At 36.6% G+C, this 25,154-nt stretch overlaps 1 protein-coding gene across 2 annotated transcripts in view; it reads right to left on the reverse strand.

Annotated features, from left to right (window-relative positions):
• Positions 1-25,154, reverse strand: part of DYM (dymeclin) — a 622,593-nt gene that overhangs the window by 242,902 nt on the left and 354,537 nt on the right. Inside the window, exon 14 of one of the 2 annotated variants that reach the window (XM_036759118.1) lies at positions 13,629-13,793. The exons of the other annotated variant lie outside the window; for it this stretch is intronic. Coding sequence (XP_036615013.1) covers positions 13,629-13,793 — 165 coding nt within the window. The remainder of the gene's footprint in view (positions 1-13,628; positions 13,794-25,154) is intronic. 2 annotated transcript variants of the gene reach the window in all.

Consider the following 25,154-nt stretch of genomic DNA (forward strand, 5'->3'; position numbering starts at 1 on the left):
TCTAAAAATAACTATTTAAGACTGAAACTAATAGGACTGTGAGAGGTAGGTTCTCTCTAAGGATGCCCTTACCCTGGCCTGAGATAATAATTGTGGAAGTGAGGAAACACTAGGTTAATTATCCTAGTTAACTAAAGTGTTACTGCCAAGAAATTAGATCTGCAAGTTACTTTTCTGTGTTTGATCATTATTTTAAAAGTATAAGAAGATTAAAAAAAAAAGAATGTGACAGGATTAAATTGTCTATCCACTGCTGGTCCAATATAGCATGGAATAAGGATTTACCAAATAAAATTCTACTTACAGCTTAGTTTGGGGCAGCTAGGTGGTACAGGGGATAAAGCACTGGCCTGGAATCAGGAAGACCTGAGTACAAATACAGCCTCAGACACTTACTAGCTGGGTGACCTTGGGCAAATCACTTAACCGCTGTATGCCTCAATTTCCTCAACTGTAATATAGAGATAATAATAGCAACTATCTCCTTAGGTTGTTGTGAGGATCAAATAAGATAATAAATGATGATGATAAACAGATAATAATAAATTAAAAAATTTAAAAATGAGATAATGAGATAATAATGCTTAACACTGTACCTGTGTTACTATATGTTAGCTCTTAGCTATTATTACTCCCATTAATCCTTACTGAATTGAAAATATCTAAAAACAACCAAAGGAACTATCAAATAAGATCTTACTGCTCCTCTAAATGAACATAACACCAATTTATGCCTATAATTTTTGTGAACTAGTGAATTTATAAGATCTATGAAAAATGTTTTCATATCAATTCAGAATGACTTTATTTCTACCCTTTACTTTATTTCTATATCAATCTATCTTCTATGTAATTTTGACTATCCTATTTTAGCTTATACTATGCCCCACAAGAAGCAAATTATTAAGGTTGAGCAAAGCAGGGGGAATTTTTTGGGGGGAAAAAGAAACTTGATGGCTAGATCACCCAGGGAATATGTAATTCAAAGGGAAACCATAATGGTTTAAGTGGGATGATACATTTCATTTTATGCCTTAGAAGTAGCCCTGAAATCAATAAGTCACATAGCCACAACAGAATTATTAAGACAACATCAAATGAGTGGAAAATTATTACCATGGTTTCAAATATGTATGCATTACTGATATTTAGGAACATAGTATAAAGGACTTATGACCAATTTTAAAAAGAATTGTTCAAGAAAATTTATCAGAACATTCTTTTTTAGAATTAGGTTGAAACAGCATTCTCTTGCAAGCATTAAACATGTTATGTGTGTATATCCATGTTGTATAAAGTGAGCAAATCTACTATAATATCCCAAGGTTAAATGGATATATTTATCTAAAATGTTAACCCAGGTTCTAGGGTGAAGATCAACAGAGTTGTATTGTACTTTCTAAATGATCAGAGGAAAAATTTGCTAAGAATAGATACATGAACATTTTAACTCATTTCCCAAGCAGCTTTCTTTTCATTGAGCCTGACTTTTTCATTTGTTGGACTTCATTTACAACCTCCATAGCCCCACTTCTTTAAGATAGCTTGATAAAATTGCCAAAGCAAGAATTGCATTTATTTTCACTGTGATTATGTGAAAAAGCGATACAGTGAAAAAAAGCTGAGGGTCTAGAGTCAGATGATCTGGCTTCAAACTCTGGTTTTGCTTTTTACTACCTATGAAGCTTGGCTAAGTCACTTAATTTTTCTTGGTCTTCCCTTCATCATCTGTCAAATGAGGGAGCTGGATAAAATGTTCTCTAAGATTCTTTACTGTTCTAAATCCTATAGTGGTTTGATTTCTCCCAATCTCCCTCTTCATCCTATGATTTTGCTTTAACTAGAATGGAGTGGGGTTGATGAAGAAGAAATGTAATGTAGCCAGCATCTGAGTACTGGGTCACCTGCTACTCTGGGCAGCCTTCATTAAACTCAGAAATTCTCACTTCTGTTTACTCAGGAAAAGTGACCCTCTGAACGATCAGTAATAAAGCTAACTGAAATCTAGAGCTCCTAATATTTCTCCCTTCCTTCAGCAATTCAGCTTTCAGCTAGCTTTCTTGTGTATGAGAGGAAGGAAATCTGGAAGTAACTGAAAAGCGGAAATAATATTCAACGATGGTTTCCTTTCAAGTTTTATACTTTTGATTCAACTTCCTTTGTTCCGGGGCAAGGTAACTGTTACAACCTCAGTACAGTCCTGGCAACTAAATAATTAGTAAAAGTATACGGGAGGCAAAAAGTCCTACAATCCCAGCACAGTGGAGGTTAAAAAAGAAGCACAAATAAAGAGGGAAAAGAGAATAGACAACTTTGCTGGGAATGAGTGCTGATTGTTTCTACATTGCCCAACATTCAAGGAACTGAGTGCTCTCTCTGCCAAAAACAAACCTAAGGTTATGTTCCCAGTTTTAAGGCTACCTATGCCCAGGAGTAAGTCAACTGTGTCTGCTGATATGCAAATGGACCTCTCAAAGTCTCGGCCCTTTATAACATGAAAATGGGCTACTTAATTTTAAACAGTAAGTAAATTTATGGCTTTACTTACATAGTTAACTCTGGAATGACAATTCCAGATTGCTATTTCTCTTCTTATTTTTTATAATTATACATTACTACTTTTACAAGGAGCCTAACGAAGAAAGGCCCTGGACATGCAATATTATAGTCTCTGCCCTCACTAATAACTATTAACATTTACATGATGCTTAAAAGTTTACAAAGTACTTTCCTCATAACAATCCGATGAGATAAGTAATGAAAGTATTATTCTTCTAGATGAAGAAAAGAGATGCTTTGGATATGAGGTCAGAAACCTGACTGCAGAGAATTAAGAAGAGAATGAGAGAAGAACAAGTAGAAGTATTTATTGTAGATGGACTTCTCAAGGAGTGTAACCACAAAGGCCAGAAGGTAGTTAGCAGGAATGGAAAGATCAAATGAGGACTTTCTGAAGATGGGGTAGATATGGACATGTTTATAGAAAATAGGGAAGGAACCAGGAGACAGAGAAAGATAGAAGATAAATGATAGAGTGTGGACGACAGAAGAAGCATTCTGTTGAAAGAGATGGTATATAATGGGATTGGTTATGCAGGTATTAGGGTTTGCCATGGCAAGGGGAAGGACCACTTCATCATATGAGATGGGATAAGGGAGGATAGTGGCAGCAGGTATCTAGGTGATACGAGAAGAGAAGGGAAAAGGGAGAAGAGGGAGCTCCTGATGAATGTCATCAATTTTTTTTTCAGTTAAAATATGGGGCAAAGTTATTAGCTGAGAGGGCGAGGGAAGAGGGAGCCACAGAAGGTGTGAGGAGGGATGAAAAGATTTAAAACAGCCACTACAGTGAGTGGTGTGGTGAGTTAATTAGGGAGGTATAAAAGGAATTCCTTGTAGTAGTGAGGGCTCAGTTACGGTTATGTAACATAAATTTATAGTGGACCTTCTCAGCAGGGTTTCACGATTTTCTCCATCTTCATTCAGCAGGACATATGTAAGAGCAAAGGCAACGGAGTGATCAGGAACTTTTCAGGGCACAATTAGTGAAATGGTAAGAGATGAAAGACACAACAGAACAATGTAGAACTGAAGGTTTAACAAGGGGTCAAAACAGGGAAAAGATTAGTGTGTCACCAGTGCAGGGGTGACGGCCTGGAAGAGAATTGAGGGATCAAGGGATTGATGTGAATGAAGAACAGTGTATGATTTTGGAAAGTAGAGGGTTTGGTTATAATGAGAATACAGTAAGACATTATTGACAGGATAACATTACACTAGGTATGTAGGATATTCTGATAGGAGATATTTCTACTGGTTTGCTATCAGTACACTCATTATGATTCAGTTTTTCAGTTCTTTTTTCTTAATAATGCACCACTCCAGGTTTCTTAATTAAAAGAGGGTATCATATGATTGAAATAAAATGTAAAGCCAAAGGCTTACTATGCTATTTCAATAGCACAGAATGAAAAAGAAAATGACAAACATTATACTGTGCTGGCACACATAGTGCAGCCCCTTATAGAGGTCAAAGAATTTCAGAGAATAGTAATTGGAGAAGAAGGGGAGGACTAATGGTAATATGACACTGCAATTATAGGAATGCATGCTACAAGTGAATGCTTCTATACATTTTTGCAACATTCACATTATATAATTTGGTGCTTATTGCATAACACAGAGATTGAGACATTAAAAGTGCCCATTATACACTTAAATGAAAATGTAAGCTACTTTCTTTTGAGATATTGGGTTGTGAATAGGCACAAGTGGTATGCACACTCATCCCTCCCCTCCTCCCAATCTCACCTCTAAAACCCTGTCTTGGATTTAGAGCTACCTGTTACATATCAGAAACCTCAAATTCAACACATACAAAACTGCAATCCTAATCTTGCTCCCTAAATACATTCCTTCTCCCAATGTCCTAACTGGTTTGAAACCTCAGAATTATCTTTGACTCTTCCTGTTCCTTTCCTCTAATTATGTGCTAAGTCTTCATAGGTTTATATGGTTCCAGATGAAAGCGACCTCAGAGGTCATCCATCCCAACCTCCTCATTTCACTTCTATGATATCTCTCATCAACATCTCCTCCTCTCTGTTTAAACTGCTACCTCTTAGACTCTCACCACCTCCCTGAACTACTGTCAACAGTTCCCTAACTGGTAGGCTTTCTCTTAGCCCTTTCCTTTGTCAACCCTTCATTTACACACCTGACAGAATAATAATTTTTGCGGCAAGGATTGTTACTCCTCTGTTCAAACATCCTCTGTAACTAACTCCCTGCTGCTTCTAAGACAATATAATCTACTTATATGGCAGGGTTCTTCACCTGGGGCCTATTAACTTAAATTTTATTTTTTGATAACTTGTTCAGTCGTGTCTGACTCTTTGTGACCCCTTTTATGGTGTTTTCTTGGCAAAGATACTGGAGTGGTATGCCATTTCCTTCTCCAGCTCATTTTTACAGTTGAAGAAACTGAGGCCAACAGGGTGAAGTGACTTGCCCAGGGTCACAGTTTTTAAGTGTTTGAGGGTAAATTTGAACTCATATCTTCATTATTCCAAGTTTTGCTTACTTCCTTATCCACTGCGCCACCTGGCTGTCCATAAATGTATTTTAATAGAATTAGTTTCTCTGTAATTCTATGTATTTTATTTTATTTTATGCATCTTATATTATTTTGAGAAGGGTCTATAGACTTCCACAGGCTGCCAAGGCAGTTAATTTCACAAAAAAATTTAAGAACACCTGTTATAAGGTCTGGCATTTAAGGACGTCCATATTTTGGCTCCTATTTTCCTTTGCCAGCCTTATTTCTACAAACATTAACATTCTTGTCAAACTAGATTATTAGCTATTCCCCAAATGTGATGTACTATCTCTTCTCTTCAAGCCATCATAAACCTCTTCTCCATGTCTGGAATGCCCATCTCTAATCACCTCTGTTTTTCAGAATCACTTGAGAATCATTTTGCAGAATTCATTTGAGGCTTACTTAATTCAGATGCCACCCTCTCAATGAAGACTTTCTTTTGATGACCCTCCAGATTAAAGTATGTCCTTCTTTCTCCAATTCTCCCAAATAATTTTGTTTGGATTCCTCTTTATTCCCCACTTCCGCTTACCTTGGAGTATATCTATATACCGTCACAATCCTACTCTCTAAATCCTGTAGAATGCAAGATCCTTAAGGGCAGGCACTTTGTTATTTAAAACACACACGCACACACATGCACACACACACACACACAAAACAACAACCCTTAAATTTTTATAGTTCTGAATTGCTATAATTCCAAAATGTGAAAATAACATTTGTTGATAGTAGGCACTCTTATTTATCTTCATTGTGCAGTGGCTAGTAAGCTAGCTGCATTACCATGAAACCCTGCATTCAAGGCCTGCCTCTGACACATAATGGTTGTGACACTTTATGCACTTAACTTCTCAGAGCTCTAGGCATCTTGCAGTCTGAGCTGCAGTGGAGGGCTGCTCTGCCTTAGCAGAGGGAGTCTCCTCACCCAGGAGTGCCCTACATCAAGGATTACAGGCCCAGCCCCTCTCTCTGCCTCTTCTTGCCAAGGAACAGTGTTTTTCACTTAGCTGGCTCTTAAGAAATTAAAGAAAGAAAAACAAAGTGTTCAGAAGTAAAAACAGAATATTAAACCTTTTCTGAATTTTGTATGTCTTCTTTCCTGTCATTTTAATAGAGCCTTCCTGGGCTGAGGAGCAAATACATTTCAAAGCTTTTTTATCCATTGGGCAAACATGAACAAATGTGGTATTTTGATTTTTTTTTAAAGATCAGTGAGAATATTTTGTTTTGAGATAATTACAGTTTATCTAATAGGTAGTTTCTTGGTAACAAAGATGACCTTTTTCTTCAAAATATTATCTAAAAGGTAGTTTGATATATTCTATTTTACTATGAGTCATCAAAATTACATTCTTTTCCACTTTCCCTTTTTAAACACATGCAACCTTGTTATTGGAAAATCATGTTGCCTTTATTTTAGAATAATTATTGCAATGATTCAAAAGATTGTCCTGGGAGCAAATTTTATCTTTTATGCAAACACAGTGCAAAGCATTTTATACATTATTTATTGATAAGAATGCAAACCTACTGTTATGCTATAGAACCTAAAAGGATTAGACATGTGGAGTCACTTAATACTTGCTTATTGATGGATAAGAATATAAACACAACCTTAATGATGATATACAAACACATTTCTATAAGCAATTATTCTAACAATATACAGCATGTTGGTTTTGTTTCCTGAACACAAAATAAGCTCTTTTAAATCAGATACCAAGTTACTTGATCATAGATTTAGGGCTAGAAAGAGACTATTTAGGTCATCAGATGAGGAAAATGAGGCTCATAGAAATTATGTGATTAGACTCAAGATGATCCAAAATTCAAAGAATAGTGAGGGTTCAACTAGATAGGGCACAAACCTCCATTTTCTTGTCTGTAAAATAAGTGGGTATGACTAAATGATCTGTAATATCCTTCCCAGTTCCAGATCTATGATCCCACCAATCAGACTGCCCTTCTGAGTTCCTGTTTTGCATTTTCAAATGTTTAATGTATATTCCACTGTCACTGAAACTGAACATAGAAAAAACAAACTTATTTTATCCCCCAAAAGAGAGTTGCAGAGACTCTTAGAATTGTAAAGGTTCTAAATGGACATCTAGGGCAATTAATTTCACATTTCCCAATACCATGAAGCTTCCTCACTTCTGTCATCTTTGACTGCTTACTCTCCTTTGGCCTTCATGCCTAGTTCCCAATTACTGTCTATTCTCTCAATATGTCATATACATCCATTTCTTTTTCTAAATAGCATTTTGATCATGTCACTACCCTCTTCAAAAATATTAAATGATTCAAAATTGCTAAAGGAATGAAGTTCAAACTCCCTAGCTTGGCAATCCAGGCAGTCTACAATCTGACCTAAATAGACTTTTCAACAGCCTCACCCATGAATTCTCTCTAGTTGGCCAAAACAACTTTCTTATTGTCCCAAGACTAAAATTTATTCTTTCCTATCTCTATTCACCTGATACGTAAGACCTTCACCAAGGAGGCCCTCCTACCTTAGATAGTGTAAGTAAAGAGGATATTGTCATTCTTTTTAAATTGTAGTTTCCAGGATCCTAGATAATATTTCCCAGGCTCATATCTTGTAAACATCTTCACCATGGTTGCACAGTGAGAAATGGGGTGACATAATGTGATTTTTACTACACTTGGGCTAAAGGACAATATTACTAAAGTTAACTTGTGAGGCTATTGCTGGCAATATGCCTTCTTTGTCTATTGCCCTATAAATCAAGTGGGCACTGGTCAGTGAGTGGGGAACCCATAGGGGAATATGACAGTGTAAGGCTGTGTGTGCTTCAACTGGCCCCCAATGAGGCTTGAGGTGATTTAGGGGAGTGCACAAGTTGGAATGCTGTGCTTGCCTCAACTGACCCCACTGAGATATAGGGGTAGCTGCCCCCCTTCTTGTTGGCCCCTGCAAGAAGGGTGATTAGGGGATCCTGCAGGAATTAGTGATCGCATTATCAGGAATTCACTGAGAAGAATAGACTAGAATAAAGTAAGCTAGCTTATTTAACCCCTTATTGTGACTCTATTCCTGTCCTTTCTGTCTACCCAGATCAAGACTGAACCTGTTAGAGGCTGGAGTCCAAAAATTCCAGTACCTCCTATGAAACAGATATCCTACAAAAGTCTTTAAGATTAAGCTCAGATCTCACATCTCAATTCTATGAGGCCTTCCCTGACATCCTAAACTGAAGTGATTTTTTCTAGCTCTTATAACACCCACTGTCTGTACAACACATTAATTATCTTTTCAAGTCTATTTATCTTATCTCTATGCCCACATTATTAGTTTTTAAGGATATATTTCACTTTTATGCTTTTTAGTATGTCCATTAGCATCTAGAACAATGCTACTCATTCATTTAATGAGAAATATTTATTAAGCATGTAGCAGGCACATACATGCAAGGAACTGGAGATACAAACATTTTTGAAAATGATATAGTCTAAAAACTCACAGTTATATAACACTACAATGCTTATAACAACTCTATGAAGGAGGCAATGGAATTATCACTAAACTGAGGCTAAAGGTAGTGACATTACTTGCACAGAGGCACACGGCAAGTAAGTGGTAAGGCCAGGCCTCAAACTCAAGTTATCTGTCTTTAAATACAAAGCTCTTTCAACTATACCAAGCTTCCTCCTTGCATATAATAGGCACTCAATAAATATGTGATAATTGGATCATTTATGCCAAGGCTTACCAACCTGGAGCATAGTTAGTTACCTTCAAGGCTTGCCAAGGGGTTATGGTGAATATTTGGTCAATAACTATATAATCCTATTGAAATACTCCAAAAGTAGTGACATCCGTGGACAAATTTGTGGATTGGGTGGAAAATGGTGATGAGGTTAGGGTAGAATAGAAAGGAGAAGAAAGCTTTAAAAAAGAAAGTTAAAGGAATAATTATGACCAAACCAAATGAATAAGGTTTGGATAGAAAACCCTTTTCATACTGAGCTAGAAAAAATCAGCAATAATGAACCAAATGAAAGATATTGATCTGTAATACCCAGAAACTCCAAACTGATTTCTAATCAATGAAGTTACAAACTTTTTCCTGTACCTTTGAAGTATATCTCATTCTTATTAAACATGTGCCCAAGGCTTCAATTCTATTTACAACAAATTATCTCTATGAATTCTGATTCTCAGTCCTAGTGGTGTGTTAGTAAATATTTAAAAATCAGCTCTCTGAAACCCACAACTTTTGGGAGAGCTGGTTGGAGAGCATGGCACACTTTTAGGTTTAATTTGAATTATTAAAATTTTCTCTATGATTATATTAAGTCTAGACAATCAACAAATCAATAAATCAAGCCCTAACTTGTAACATCTGCCAATTTCCAAGGTGCTAATGCTCACACTGAAAATTTAACAATCAGCTTTTTCTAGCTGACAGGAGTTGGCTCCAGCATGTACCTGCTTAGTCCCGCTCTCAACCAAATCTAAAGCCAGACCCAAACTAGAAGCTGAACATGATTATGTGGGTATGAAAAGCGTACATTTAATGCATAACAATCAGAATAGAGAAATGCTGGGCCCAAAAAGACATTCAAAAAGCTTAATAGAAATGAATGTAAAACATTTAAGTTTTTTAAAATGTCCAAGCACAAGCACACTTTTACTATGGGCTGCCTGGCCTGGCACCAGTTCATATGAAAGAGATAGGGGAGTCTGGTCAATGTATCTGAATATGAACAAAGAGTATTCAGCTGTTTAAAAACTGTATACAATCTAAGGCCACTTTAAAAGAAGCATAATGTTTATCGTAAGCAATAATTCCACTGTTCTCTGGTTTCCAGAACACATCTGGGAGAAAATGTTTAATTCTGGATACCACATTTTAAATGGGACACTGACAAACTAGACAATGTCCAGAAGATAGTGGCCTCTTAGTGGGGGGTTTGGAAGCCACTTCATATGAAGAAGCTGGAAACATTTAGCCTAGAAAAGAAAGATTAAGGGGAGATATGATAGCTATTTTCAAATTATCATAAGGCTTGTCATGTATAAGGAATAAATTTGTTTTATATTGCTCTAGGGAACAAAATTATGACCAATGGGTAAACTGCAGTTAAAAATATCACACAAGGAGAACTATTGCCCAGCAGAGTAGGCTTACTCTGCCATTGGAGATATTGAAAAAGTTGCTGGATGAGCACCTTTCAGGGATGCTGTAGAAGCAACTTCACTGACTGGAAGACAAGGACAAGATGATAGTTCTAAGTCCTAACCTTTTCAAATTTATGAATCTATGAGTCCTACTTTTAGAAATAGTGACTACTGGTCTAGGTATAGTATTGCAAAGAATAAATGTGCATATTTTCCCCTAATAACTAGTTCTATTTCATAAGACTCTTTAAAAAATAAATGATATTGATATCTTTGGGGTTTTTTCTTTCAGAATACTCTTGATAATAACCAAAAGGCTTTTACATTTTGGTTTTAGAGTCAATAAAGTGAGCATGTGATTGCTCCATTCAGATATTTGACTGTGTTTGTTCCTTTTTATAGCTATTATTAGAATATTTCTCAATTTCAGAGACCATATTACACCTATGTATCACTGTGCATACAGGATGTTAGTCACTTGCAAATGAATACTAATGTCTTGTTTTAGTCAGAGCACACCCACATTCCAGCTGGGTATCCAATAAACTGTCTTTAATATAAGCAATGCAAGGGCTGTAATTCTTTATAGCATCATAATTTCTTAGATGGAAACTGACAAAATTTAGTTTATTCCCTTCATTTTATAGATAAGAAAACTGAGGTCCCTCAGAGTGATTAAGTGACTTGCCTAAGCTCACACATCTAGTTATTGGCAGGGCTGAGATGAAAATACAGGTCTCCTGATTTCTGGTCCAGTTTTACTATATTACCCTGCTTTCTACTCCACTACAGCTCCATTCCCAAACTTCTTCCATATCCACGGGACATGAAGACTAGCAAGAGACAAAGCAGACCAAAGAGAGAGAACTAAAATAGTCTAAGTGCAGAAGATAGGGAATCTCAAGGAACACAGGGGTCACATCTCCTTCAGTCCTGAGTTCTATGAGCAGCCAAGTACAGCACTCCTTAAACTGTGCGGCCTATAGTTTAAGAAGTGCTGAAAGGGGTCACAATTGGAAAAAGTTTAAGAAACCCTGAACTCTAGAAGATAAGTGAATAGGGTGAAGTGGAAGGATGGGGAAGAAAATGGAGGGACTGGGGAACAAATGACAGACAGGCTTGACTGGGGTGAGAGTAGGGTTCAGCATGAGTGAAAGACAAAGCAATTGTGAGAGAAGCTTAGCAGAATGGCAGGGAAGAGGCCAGGAACTGGAACACTGACATAGAGTTGTTAGAAAGAAGTGGGAGAGGAATGGGAAACTGGCAGGAATATCCTTAGGGGCTGATGAACAAGGAAGGTTCCCTATAGATGTGTCAGGACCTGATTTTTACTTCTTAAAGAGTTGAAGAGTTTCCCACTGGATTGCAAATATTATTGAGGGAAGTAATTCTTAAAAGCATTTTCAGAGAATTACTTAACAAGAGTTTAGTTAAAGGTAAAATAGGTCTATGTTTGTGGAAGGGGCGCAGGAAAATGAAGGGATGCCAGGAGTGGGGAAAGCAGTGTAGGTGATAGGGTAGGAAACACAAACTATATTCACCTTACAATTAAAGATCAAATGAAATAATATATGCAAAGTGCTTTGCAAATCTTACAGTTATATAAATGCTATTTATTTTTCCTCCTAGGGTTAGCACTGGCTGCCAAGTGAACAGGGTTCAGTGGAGAAGGAAAAAAGTCAAGGTTGAGGCAGCACCAAGAGAGCACTGCCTAGCACTCTAGGCAAGAAACAGAAGTTAGCTATGGGGCCACTGATGCTGGCTTCTCCTTCTTTCCTCTAGTCTTGTCTCTGCCTTGTTTTCCTCTTCTCACTTTCCTTGAATTCTTTCAAATTTTACGCACCTCTGTTCCCTCCTCTGCCACAATGTCATGCTTGGCTAGCAAAGAGTTCTGAAATTGTTAGCAATTGTTAGCAATCTGGAAGAGGCTGTATACTCAAGTTAATTACTATACCTTTATTGTACCAGTTTAGTGCCTTTAAAGCAGTGTTTTTCTCTTCATCTTTCCTCCTACATATACATACACCAGTTCTACCTCAACTCCCCCTGTCCTTTACTGGCTTCTCTGAAAATTGGGTCACTGCTCAAAAGGTCAACTAGAAGAAAACGTATTTGCTTAAGTCAACATGTTTTTTTTTAAATGCTTATTTCAGAGTTTGGTATGTTTCTAGATTTCTTACTGGCCAATTTTCTCTTTCTAATTAGCTTTTCAACAGCTTGTAAGCATTTGTGTCTTTAGAACACTGATCAACATTATTGTGGAGTACCATAACTTTCTTTCTTATAAACTGAAAGTTCTATCCATCTGTCTGTCACTCGGTTGTCTTTTCTTGACCACTAAGCTGTTTTTACTTAGATTTATTCTATGGCCTCTTGCTATTGTATGCTTTTTTTTTTTCTGGAAAGCTGTATTTTTATTTTGGAGGACTTCCATGTTCTGGTTAAGTGTATCATGCAATTTTTTCCTCCAGTCTCTAAAACATTTGGCAAGGTGGATATTATATTGAATCATCTATCTAGTTAACAGCATAGGGTGGCTATAATTTCTCTTTTGATTTATAACAAATGCTCATTAAAATGTTATCTACAAAGGACAACACATTAATGCCATGGTGCTTCTCTCTTCTGGCACATGCAACACTACACTGAAGGTATTGATTTTCTCTGGTATTTGACTTTGGTGGCTTCTCTCATACTTGTTCATGTTTCCCACCATCATTATTCCCGATCTAAATTCTTCCATGACATAGCCAAACCATCGCTCTTTATAAGCGATCTGTTTAAAAATAAAATGAATATGAAATGCAAGAAACCAAAATGACCATTTCTTCATTCCATTCAAATCTGTTCAACCTAATTAGCTTCTATCAGGGAATGGAGCCTTGCTATTAGCTAACAGGCATGCTCTCTAGGTAAGGTACAGCGTTCAAAATTAGATTGAAATTGCTATTAGTTGTAAAGTCCATTTAAGATGCAGATAGGTAGGGAAATTTCTGTTCTTATAAGCATAATCAAAGGACTTCCAAATGGTACCATGGCATGAAAATTCTGGGAAATGTGTCTATGCATACATATATGTGTATATGCTACCATATATGTGTGTCTGTGTGTGTGTGTGTGTGTATGTGTGTGTATAATATGCTGAGACTAAATGTTTCTCTCTGTAGTGTGAAGCATGGCATGAAATACTCAGTGCTACATTTCTAAGGATGCAAAATCTGGTCATTATTCATAACTATTAAAGAAGTATCAGCTAGAATTAAATTATAAATCTCCCCCTTCAATTATTTGGTTATCATCTGTTCCGTCAAAAAGCATGCAAAGATCAGTCCCACAGAGCATGCAGCATGCAGTCAATGGACAGCAGAGGTTAATAACCTGGAAGCATAGGATCTGAGAATGTGAGAGCAAGTTAAAGACAGGAGTTCCTCTCCATTGTCACTGAGGGTCGAGAAGCAATGCTGCAGCGTAGAGCAGTGAGAGTGGGGGAAATACAGTTTGTCCAGGACACAAACATATCTCCGCAAGTGGCGGCAGGTATAACTGAAAGACAAGGATGAAGGGAGAAAAACAGAAAGAGAGGATATTTCCTTTCAGAAACTAATTAATGTTTCATATCTAGAAAGTTTTTGTGCCACCAGTGGATGAAGCTAAAGAGAACAAATAAGTAGTTTTAAAAAAGGAAACAAAGTTAAAATGGCAAGAAAAAATGGATATGTTGGTGCCATCATTAAACATATGAGCATCTTGAGAAAAATTACTGAAGCCACTATCTCTCTCTGGTATTCTGAAGAGAAGTTTTCCACACACGGAAACTGGCTGATTGGGGCAGGAAAGAATACTGGACGAAAAAGTATCTGAAAATCTGGGTTCTGATTCAGGCTCTGGAAGCAAGGCACTTAAATACTTTCAGCTTCAGTTTCATAGTCTATAAAATGGGGATTATACACATCACCCAGAGTGCTACATGGGGCTATTGTAAGGATCAAGCGAAATGTTGGTAAAAGTTCTTAGTGCTATCTGCCTGTCTCTCTCTCTCTGCATAAATACATAATACATAAATACACATGAGATATTAGAAATACTATTTTATTCAGATCAACTCCTGGCACAAGAACCATTTCAGGACATTCAAAACCAACTGCATTTTGAAACAGGGCTATGTTAGCAATGCAAATGTGCTGTCTGGCTGATAAGCAGAATAAACAAACAACCAACATATTAGATGATCCTCTTGAGACATTCAATCTTTGAGAAACTTGCTTTGATAATTATGAAAGGCAGTAGAACTCATTTCTACATGGGCATAATTTTAAAAATCTGCTTATCTCAAGGGAGATAATAGTCCAAACAGTTCTGAAATCTGCAAATAGGCAAATTTCCATATATGGACAATATTTATGCATTTAAATTAATTTGACTGTATCAATCATTTAAAGAAGTATAAAGGGGAAACCTTAGATAAAAAAATTAAAAATGCTGACTGGCCAATTAAAAATCCTTTAAAAAAAGATGAAATTATGCAGCATTAATTACCTCTTTAACATAGAGCTGCAGTTCAACTCATTGGTTTTGCCTCCTTCCTGGCTTAATATTCTCAGGGCTATGTAAATAAAGTGCTTCCTGCATTGTTCTTTTTGACTGGGGATTAAGATTCTAAATGGCCCATGCAGTTAACAGGCAGAGGAGAGACAGAATGGCTTCTCCTGTTTCATTAAAAATCAGTTTGGTTCCAAGTTGCATTATAAAACTTGAAGAAATATTATAATTTGCTTTTTTATAACTACTTTTCAATCTCATATAATTATTTGTACATATTTCTCTGTGCTTAACCCTGTACAGTTCTGGTATTAGAAACAAATTTTAGCAAATCTCTCATCATTGAGATTTTATACTCATCCTTAATAAAGTGTTGAATGGCATTTTTATTTGAAACATGTCTATAGTTCAGCTTGATGAGCTTTTTAATCATATGAACTGTCTACTGTAGGATTTTTCTAGAGAATCTTTCTAGGACACTTTAAATCCTTACTGCCCCCAAATCCTTTCCCTTATGAAAATGATAACCTGGGAAAACAATCATAAAGATGAGATCTTCAGAAAATGTATTACATGGTTTCTACCTTTCTTAAGATATGGTAAAAAGAACCTTACATTATAAGAGTATTTTATACTTTTGCACATCATAAAACCAATTTTAAATGTCATAGGATTAAGCTATGTAAAGGACCTGAGGTCATTTTACTGACCTCAGTTTTGCAGCAGAAGAAATTAAGGCTCAGAGATTAAGTGATCTGCTCAAGGTCAAAGTCACTGAGTTAAATGATAGTCCTGAGTTTTGAATCCAAGTCATCTGATCTCAAATCCAGTGTTCTTTCTACTACAATACCTACCTTTCTCATAAGAAAAAATAATTGCCTTGAAATCTTTGTGCAATACTTTTTTTTTCATCTCTAGACCAACTTGTTGTTGTTCAATCATTTCAATCATATCCAATTCTTCATGACCCCATTTGGGGTTTTCTTGGCACAGATGCTGGAGTGGTTTGTAATTTCCTTCTCCAGCTCATTTTACAGATGAGGAAACTGAGGCCAACAGGATTAAGTGACTTGTCCAGGGTTACACAGCTAGTAAACTGGAACTCAGGTCTTTCTTACTCTAGGAACAGCACTCTATCCACTGCACCACCTAGATGCCCACTAGCACATTTTGACTGGTAGATAATTATTTCTCAAATAAAAAGACTTAAAATATGTTGTGTATGTTTTTTGTAATGGCTCAATTTGATACATTTCAACTTTATTTAAGCAAGTATCTATTAAACTTCCAAACACTCCCAAGTGTTTTTCTTAAAAAAATACAAATGAATATATTTAAAGGCTGATTCATTTTAATTTAGTATTAATTACACTTCTCATTACTTCAAGAAATGAGGATATTGGACAAGACGACCTCTGAAGTTCCTTTCAGCTCCAAATCTATGTGTTTATGATACTATGGAACTAATATTTTTGATGAAAATGGTATATAATTCTTTATGAATGTTTCTTTTGATGTTTACATACTTATTGCAACACTGGTGAAGTTGGCTCAATCACTAACTCAGGCAAATGGAAACCGAAACTGTCATTCTGAATTCATCTCATAAATCAATTGGAATTCCTTAATATAACAGTCTATGGCATTGAAAACTAGCTTTTCATACAGTATTTTCATCACCAAATGATACTTATAAGGGTCTACTAGGCTCATAGAACATTCTCAGGTAAAACCTATTTTGAGCAAGGTTTTAATTAAGAATTTTTTAAATGACCCCCTTTAAATCAATATAATCTTTTCTTTTTCCTTTAAAGTTATTTTAATTAATATTTTATTTATTATCTTAATTTTCAAAAATATCCCTCTACCTTCCTCCCATCCCCAAAGAGCTATTCCTCATGAAAAAGAATAAAAAATGAGAAAAAAGTAGTTTGGCGAAATTATCCATAAGATATTTTCAAATACATTTAAGTTACAAATATAAAATTAGGGATACCAGTGCCACGCTGCCTTTATTCTCACAGAACTCATAGCTGAATTATAGAATTTTAGGAGTGAAGGCATTGCTAAAGTTTAGTCTAACTTCAACAATTAAAAAAGTCAGCATCAATTAAAAAGTATACTATAGAGACTTGTGAAGCAAAGGAATTGGAGGAGAGAAAGAAACCCTGGATGATGAGGACCTGAAATACTTTTGGTTGTCTATGAGATCAAAAGAAGCGCAACAAAAAAAAAATGCAAACTGGATCAACATGTAACAAAGTTGAATTACCACGAATATAATGAGCAAAAGAACATCCACATCAAGGGAAGTGCCTGAAACTCTAGCATCTTGACAAAACTGGAAAGTGTTACTGCCAGATAACATCCAAAAATACCCAGTACAAAAGCCCTTTCTGCAGCCTTCCTAAAAGACAGTCATCCAGAATCAACCTGAATATCTCCATTGAAAGGAAAGCAGCCCATTTCATTTTTGGATACCTCTAGCTGTTTGAAAGTTCATATTATTTCTTCTATCCCCTGTGGTTTTTTATTTGTATGAGGAACTTCGGTTGACGAAATTCTCTCTGCCAACATAGACTGTCAATTTATGTGAAATTTAGGATCTTAGCAAATTGTCTGGAGCCTCAGAAATTAAATGACTTGGCAGGGGTGGGGAACCTGCAGCCTCAAGGCCACATGTGTCCTTCTAGGTCCTTGGGTGCAGCCTTTTGACTGAGTCCAAGTTTTACAGAACAAATCCTTTTATTCAGGGGATTTATTCTGTGAAGTTTGGATTCAGTCAAAGGGCCTCACTTGAGGACCTACAGGGATACATGTGGCCTTGAGGCCACAGGTTACCCATCCCTAGTCCAGGGTCACACAACTAGTATATATCAGGGGCAGGACTTGAAGCCAGATCTTCCTGGAAATTGACTATAACTGTAGCCCCCTTTTCTTGGTCAGTTCCTCCCAGCACCTCCATTTTAAGAACAATGCTCCCAGGCCAGCCATGTCTTCATTTCTCTCTAGGATCCACTCCTGACGATGCAGTTATTCCTTACCATGTCTCTTCCTCCAAAAACTCCCAAGTACCTTCTCTCCTCCCCACTTTTCAGCTTCCTTGAAAGTATCTTCCCTGATCAAAATATAAGCTCCTTGAGGGTAGGGATTATTTTGTTTTCTTTGGTATCTGTATTCCCAGAACTTATCACTGTGCCTGTCACATACTAAGTGCTTAATAAATGCTTGCTAACTCGACTTCACAATTCTTTGGCCAGTCTTCTACCCATGTAAAATCGACTCTTGTTTCCTTTTAACACTGGTCTCAGTTCCACTCTCCAGAGTGACACAAAACAAGCCTACTTCTTTCTCTACCTGACAATTCATCAGTTAATCTGAAGACATCTGCCATATTTTCCTTCAGTCTTCTTTTCTCTAGCTTGAAGAAAAATATTTGGGTTTATTTAATCATTCCTCTTATAAAATAGTTTCTAGAACTCTCATCATCCTTGTTAAGAATTTTACCTAGTTTGTTAATATTTCTCTTAAAATGTCACACTTGGAAATGAACACAATACCTCAGATGTGGTCTAATGAGTATGCTGAGTCAATGGCATTATTACTTCCCATTATTTAGACATTATGCTTCTCTTAATGCAGCCTAGGACTACATTAGTCTGTTTAACAACTGCATCTCACTCTGATTCTATTGTGCATTGGTCAACTAAAACCCTAAGATCTTTTTAATCATGAAATTCTTTCAGTGCTGTACTTATATGATTTATTTTCTTTAACTCAAAACCCAGGACTTTCTTGCAGGCTGTAAGTATCGAGCGAATCAAATTAGTTGTCAGAAGCTCTAAGCTCTAATATTTAGGCTGTGCTGCTTATTAGTCAAATGACTAATTAACTAGTCATATGAGTAAATTAAGAGTCAAGTTTGTTAATTTATTTGATCCTCAATTTCTGCTTCTATAAAAAGGGAATAACATTGCCTATCTAGTTGGGAGTTTTGTGAATACTGAGTATAATATAGTATGAGAAAGTGGTAAGAAAACTGTTGAATTCTAGACCAATACAAGTTATTAAGCATGACATTTCATCTTGTTGGGTTGGCTCCAATATTTCAGCCTGTTCAATCCTTTTGTAATCCTTAGTCTGTGAATTCCATATGGAGAGATTATGAGAGCACATGACAAGAGATGAATTAGGATGAGATGATACAGATGGGTTGTGATTTGCACCCTCAGAGGGAGTAGCTTCATTAATGAGATCTCAGATTCACTTAAGTACTCTGTCATTTTCATAATAAATTATTCCTTCTAGCTTTATGTCATCTTCAAATACTCTTTACAAAAGTTTTGGTAAATATACCTAAGTCTTTAATGCAAATGTTAAACTAGACAAGGTCAAGGGTTGACTACTATTTAGAACATACTGGAAATCTCACTTCAGACTCAATTTTACAAACATTAATTGAGGCCTTCTATGTGAATGATGCTCTGTAAATTGTCATCATTGTATGTTCAGCTGTGTCTAACACTGTGACTCCATCTGAGGTTTTCTTGGCAAGGATACTGGAGCAGTTTGCCATTTTCTTCTCCAGCTCATTTTATAGATGAGGAAACTAAGACAAACAGGGTTAAGTGACTTTCCCAGGGTCACACGGCTAGTAAGTATCTCAGGCCAGATTTGAATTCAGGAAGATGAGTCTTCCTGATTTCAGACCCAGCACTCTGTCATGTCACCAAGTTGCCCCACAGATTGTCAAAGCTGTCATCAAACAATTCTGAATAAAGTTAATTAGCCAGCTACAAATCCATATAACAGTACTATAACTCATTTCACAGTTTGTCCCCTTATCCACAAATAAATCACGGAAGACTTTGTTAAATGCTTTTATATAAAGTGCCTATTTTATCTTATTTTGTCCTTGCAAAATCTCCATGAATTATTGGGAATAATCATTCCCATTTTATAGATGGAGAACTGTGAAGAGATTATGTTTCTTGCTCAAAGAAGTCTGTCAATCAGTGATAAAAGACTTTCAGATTAATGCTATTATAGTTATTAAAATGCCTCACCATGCTTAGGAAAAAGACAAATTGAATTCATAGGTAATAACTAAACAAAGGTCCAATTTTCTGTGGCAAATCTTTTGTTATGTGAGGAAAACTTCAGGTCCAATTTCATCAGGAAAATGCTTAGGAAGCAGAAAAGGCTGGTGAAAATAAACTTAATCATGCCTTCCCCCATAACTCTTCAGTTCCCTTTTAAAGCAGTTCCTTCTTTTTGGCACTAATAATGGGTTGGGCACTAAGCCTACCAAAGGAAAGCAAGGGTACTTAAACAATAGAAGCTATACTTTAGAAACAGAATCACTGCTTTAAAGAAAAAAAAAGTTATGGCATAAATTTCATTCTTTATCGAAAATAGAGAAAGCAGATAGAAGTCAAAGTTTCCTTCTGATAAACAAAACAACATGAATCTTAACATAGTGAGATTCAGTACTAAAGCTCTAAGATGTCAATGTGACCTTTACAGTTAATGTCTGGAAAATCAGGAAAATTAGAGCCTGGGAAATCAGTAAATGTGGTCTGGAGTTATCCCATTAAAAACATTTGCTATTTCTTAAGAATGAGACTGTCTTTAAAAGAGCAAAACAAAATCTCCTTCATGTCTTTTTCCTGAACAAAATTTCCAAGATTATGCAATGTATAGATCTGAAATGTTTTTAAATCTTGTCATTCCCAACTAAATCAAGTTATGAAAACATATCCTCTTAAAACAGTGCTCAAGTCCATTGGAAAAAAAAGAGAACCTGAAAATTTTGCCTAAGAAGGCTCCTAGCATAAGGTTATTTAAATAAAACATTCTGTAATTTTTATTTTATAATAAAATGCAGAGTGAGTACAGTCAGGGAGACCTAATTTCTATTGCTTCTAACTGATACTAACTGTGTGAACACCAGCAAGTCACTTAATCACCCAGTACCCTAGGTAAGAGGTTTCAAAACCTGCAGCCTGTGGCCCAAACCAGATTAAAATGTAACTGGGAAATATTTAACAAAGTAAATTAAAGTACAGTAAAATGTAGATGACATTACGTTTGAAAACTAAATCAATATTCATCCCACCGGGTTCTTCACGTACAGTTCAGTGGCCCCCATTTCTATCTGAGTTTGACATTGCTGCCTTAGGGAAAGCTCTGAAATAATAGTAATAACAGCAACGATTAGCATTTGTACAGCATCTTAAGGCTGGCAAAACACTGTATATATACTTTCTCATTTGATTCTCCTACCAACCTCATGAGGTGAGAGCTATGATTACACCCACTTTAAAGATGAGGAAACAAAGGCTAGAAGAAGTAAAGTTTCTTGCTCAGGCTCATACAGCTGAGAAGTGTCTGTGGCAGGATTCGAACTATAAGCTTCCTCACTCTAGCCATTACACTGTCATGCCCTAACAGTGTCAGTTACGTAGTTAACATAGGTGAAAGGAGGTCCTCATATTGAAGAAATCACATGAGCAGACTTAAAAAAGTTATTATAGCAATAAAAATAGTAACAGGCATCTAAATAATTTTTTCTCTCTAAAAAGCTCAAAATCACAGTTAAGGATCAGGTACCCAAAGGGTGTTGACTCGCATGTATGAGGGCCTGTTGGCCCTTTCAGGGCTGCTCCTCCACCTCTGGAATCTCACCTGTGGCTCCAAGAAGCTGTCGCATGCACAGTGGCCACACCGGGGTAAAACTATCTTGGCAAATGGGCTAAACCAGGTTGAGAAGAAGCACTAGGCCTCAACCCTGTTGGTGAGTTATGGAGATGTCGACCTCAAGCCTGCGAATGAAGACTTTCCTCAGTGGAATGGGCGGATGAGCATAATTTGTTTCAACAGCCATGAAGGCGGCTGAAGCAGACTCCATGGAGCACTTAGAGCTTGGTCAGTCATGGAAGACACAAAGGTCATCCACTGCATCGAAGCCCATCACCAGTCGTCTTGACTGGTCTTGGAAAAAGAGAGTAAGGCTGATGACTTTGTGTATCTCCACCTCGTTTTAATCCAACTCATGCACAAATCATCTGTGATGTCACTGGTCCTCTTTGAAAAGGACAAACAACACTATGGCACTACTAGTATATGTAATAGAAAAGGCACAGGACCTGAGGTCAGTCCAGTTAAGGTTTCAACCTTGGGCCAGCTACTTATTTGTGTGTGACTTTGGGCAAGCCACTTCATTTATGCTGGCTTCACTCTCATTTGTAAGATGAGGGGTTTGGATTAGAAAGTGTCTAATCTCAAAATCACATTCAGGCTAAGAATTATGCAAAGACCTCCTTATTTCTTCTTACATTCCCCTTCAGTTGGCTTTCTTTTTTCATTTTATTTTTGGATAGCAGACATAAAGAGCTGCCCCATTTATTCTATGCATCTGAGATAGACAGTAGTTCCACGAATATGTATCCATTCTGGATTGGCACATTTTTATAGTTGAAAACAATTTCTTATTATCCAGTGAATAGTTTTCCCCTGACTTCATTATTTTCTTCTTCAATCTTTTTTTTTTGAAATCCACATTCTGGCAAATTGCTGCTAATTGACACCTCTGATAAACATGAGACACAGTTGAGGGTAAAGAGGAAATGAAATTCAGACCACTAATTTTCCTTTCTAGAGTTCTTACAAATAGTGAAAAAGAGAGAATGGAATAAAATAGCTAGAGTTGGGTACCCTCTGGCACAGAAACTGATCACTTGCCAAATTTACCTAATATCCATTGTGCTCACAAGCCACTGCTTTTGGCACACCATGGAGGATTAACACAGGGAGGACAGCCATGGACAGTTAAATTGATAAACTGACTATTTGCCATTTGCATCATTACTGACATTACCCAAATGGTAAGATCCCTGGTCCATCAAAATATCTATCAGAGAATTACCTACCTCACAGGTTTTTTGGAGAGGTCAAAATGAAAAAATAAAATGTGTGTAAAGTCCTTTGTGACCTTTAAGATGTTAGAATGATGCCAGCTCTTATTTACTGTCCCAAGCTTAGACAAGGAAATTGAGGTGCTGAGAGATTAAATGACTTGCCCATGATCTCATAACTAGAAGTGTCTGTGGAAGGATTTCAATCCAGTTGTACTGAACACAAGTCACCAACTCTAACCAATAGTCAATGTGGCCTCCTCCCACCTCTTTCCCTCCTTCCTTCCTTCCTTCCTTCCTTCCCTCTCTTCCCTGTCTTTCTGTGTGTGTGTTTGTGTGTGGGTGTGTATTTACACTATATATATATATATATATGTATATATGCATACAAATACATATACACAATCATGTTTGTATGTATATGTACACACACACACACAAAATGTCTATGGTCTTCCCCTAATCTACCACTCAAGTAATACTGTCCAAAATAAAAATTAGATTCTATGGAATTTGTTGTTAGTAAACTTACGTGTACCTATGCTTTCTCTTTTTAAAAAAGTATACGCAAGTATCAGTTTAATAATTTTTAAATTGGTGTCAAGCTTATGATTGTCAGCTTCCGAGACCTACACTGTTTCCTTTTTGGGAAATTGGGAAACCTATTTCTAAAGTTCTAATATCACTTCCTTTCTTGATGATTTCATAAAGAAATCAGTGGTTCTGTGATCACATCTTCATGTTCTTTCAATATTCTAGGATGTCATTCAACTGGGCTTGGATACTTGTACGTAGGTGTTCTTTTTCTATATCTTCACCTACTATGGGCTTCGATTCTCTTAAGCATGTTCAAAATCCCTTTCAATTTGAAAACTGTTCTTCAAGAGAAGAAAGCTAACAGGTGGACTTCAGAAAAACCTGGAAAGGCTTATACGAACTGATGCTGAGTGAAGTGAACAGAACCAGGAGAACATTATACAGAGTTACAGCCACATTGAGTGATAACTAGCTTTGACAGACTTGGATCTTCTCAGCAATGCAAGGTTCTAAGACAACTCCAAAAGACTCATGATGGAAAATGCCATCCACATCCAGAGAAAGGATTACGGAGTCTGAATGCAGACTGAAGCATATTATTTGCTCTCTCTCTCTTTTTTTTTTTTTGCATCTTCTTTCTCGTGGTTCATTCCATTGGTTCCAATTCTTCTTTGCAACATGACTAATGTGAAAATATGTTTAATGTGAATGTATATGTAGAGCCTATATTGGATTGCATGCTGTCTTGGGAAAGGGGGAATGGGGAGAAAATTTGGAACTCAAAAGCTTGTGGAACTTAATACTGTAAACTAAAAATAAATAAATAAATATTGGGGAAAAAAGCTAAATAGGAGCTGAGTGATTCCACGTTCCTTCAGTCAGCTTTTACATTATCTGCCACACAGAAACATTGATAGGTATTTCACAGATATTTTGTGGTTAGAAATCAATGAGAATTCAGCAAGCCCCTCGTTATAAAAATAAAAACCTAAAAGTCAGGAAGGTTAAAATACACCACTACCTCATTGTGCTATCCTGTGCAGAGTTTTGGAGTTCAAAGAAATCTCAGAGAGCATCTATCTAGTCTAATTCACTTCTGAACAACAATCTTGTCTTAACAAAAAGTTAATAAGTGCCATCCAGCATTTCCTTGAAGTTCTATAGTTAGGTGGAATTTATTGCCTCCTGAGACTGAACATTCTACTTTTGGATTGCTATAACAAGCTTCTCCTTACATCAGGCCAAAATCTGCCTTTCTGCACCTTTCACCCGTTGTTCCTTATTCTGCCCACTCAGATTAAGAAGCACAAGTCTGATCTCTCTTCCACAAAATATGTCTTCATCTACTTGAAAACGACTGCCATGTCTCCCTAAGGATTCTCTTCTCTAGGTTAAACATTATCAGTTCCTTCAATCAGTCCTTATATGGAATCTGTCTCAAGGCTGATTGAGATGATGCCACCCTCCTGTTTGTCTTTGGATGTGTTCCAGCTGTACAATGTCGTTTCTAAAATGTTGCACCCAGGACTGAGCATGTTGCTTCCTATGTGGTCTGAACATGGTGGAGTGTAACAGATGATCACCTTCCAGTGTTCTGGACAAGATGCTTCTTTTGATACAGTCTGAGATTATATTAGTTTTTTTCATTGCCACATCATGCTATTGACTCATGTTGAGTTTGTAGTCTATAAAACCCCTTAAGTGTTCTGGCTCCAGTCTGGAGAATTTTCCATTACATTGTTTCTTTGTTCTTACTTCAAACACTTAAAAAAACCCCTTTGTTATTATTTGTATTAATTAAAATCCTCAGCTCACTCTTAGCCTGAAATGGTTTCTTCCTTCTGACTTCCATATTTCTGTTAATGGTGTCACCACTTACCTAGACATCTGCGTTCAAAACTTTAGGGGCACT

This window comes from Trichosurus vulpecula, chromosome 1 (assembly GCF_011100635.1).
Source record: "Trichosurus vulpecula isolate mTriVul1 chromosome 1, mTriVul1.pri, whole genome shotgun sequence".
Lineage (NCBI taxonomy): Eukaryota > Metazoa > Chordata > Mammalia > Diprotodontia > Phalangeridae > Trichosurus > Trichosurus vulpecula.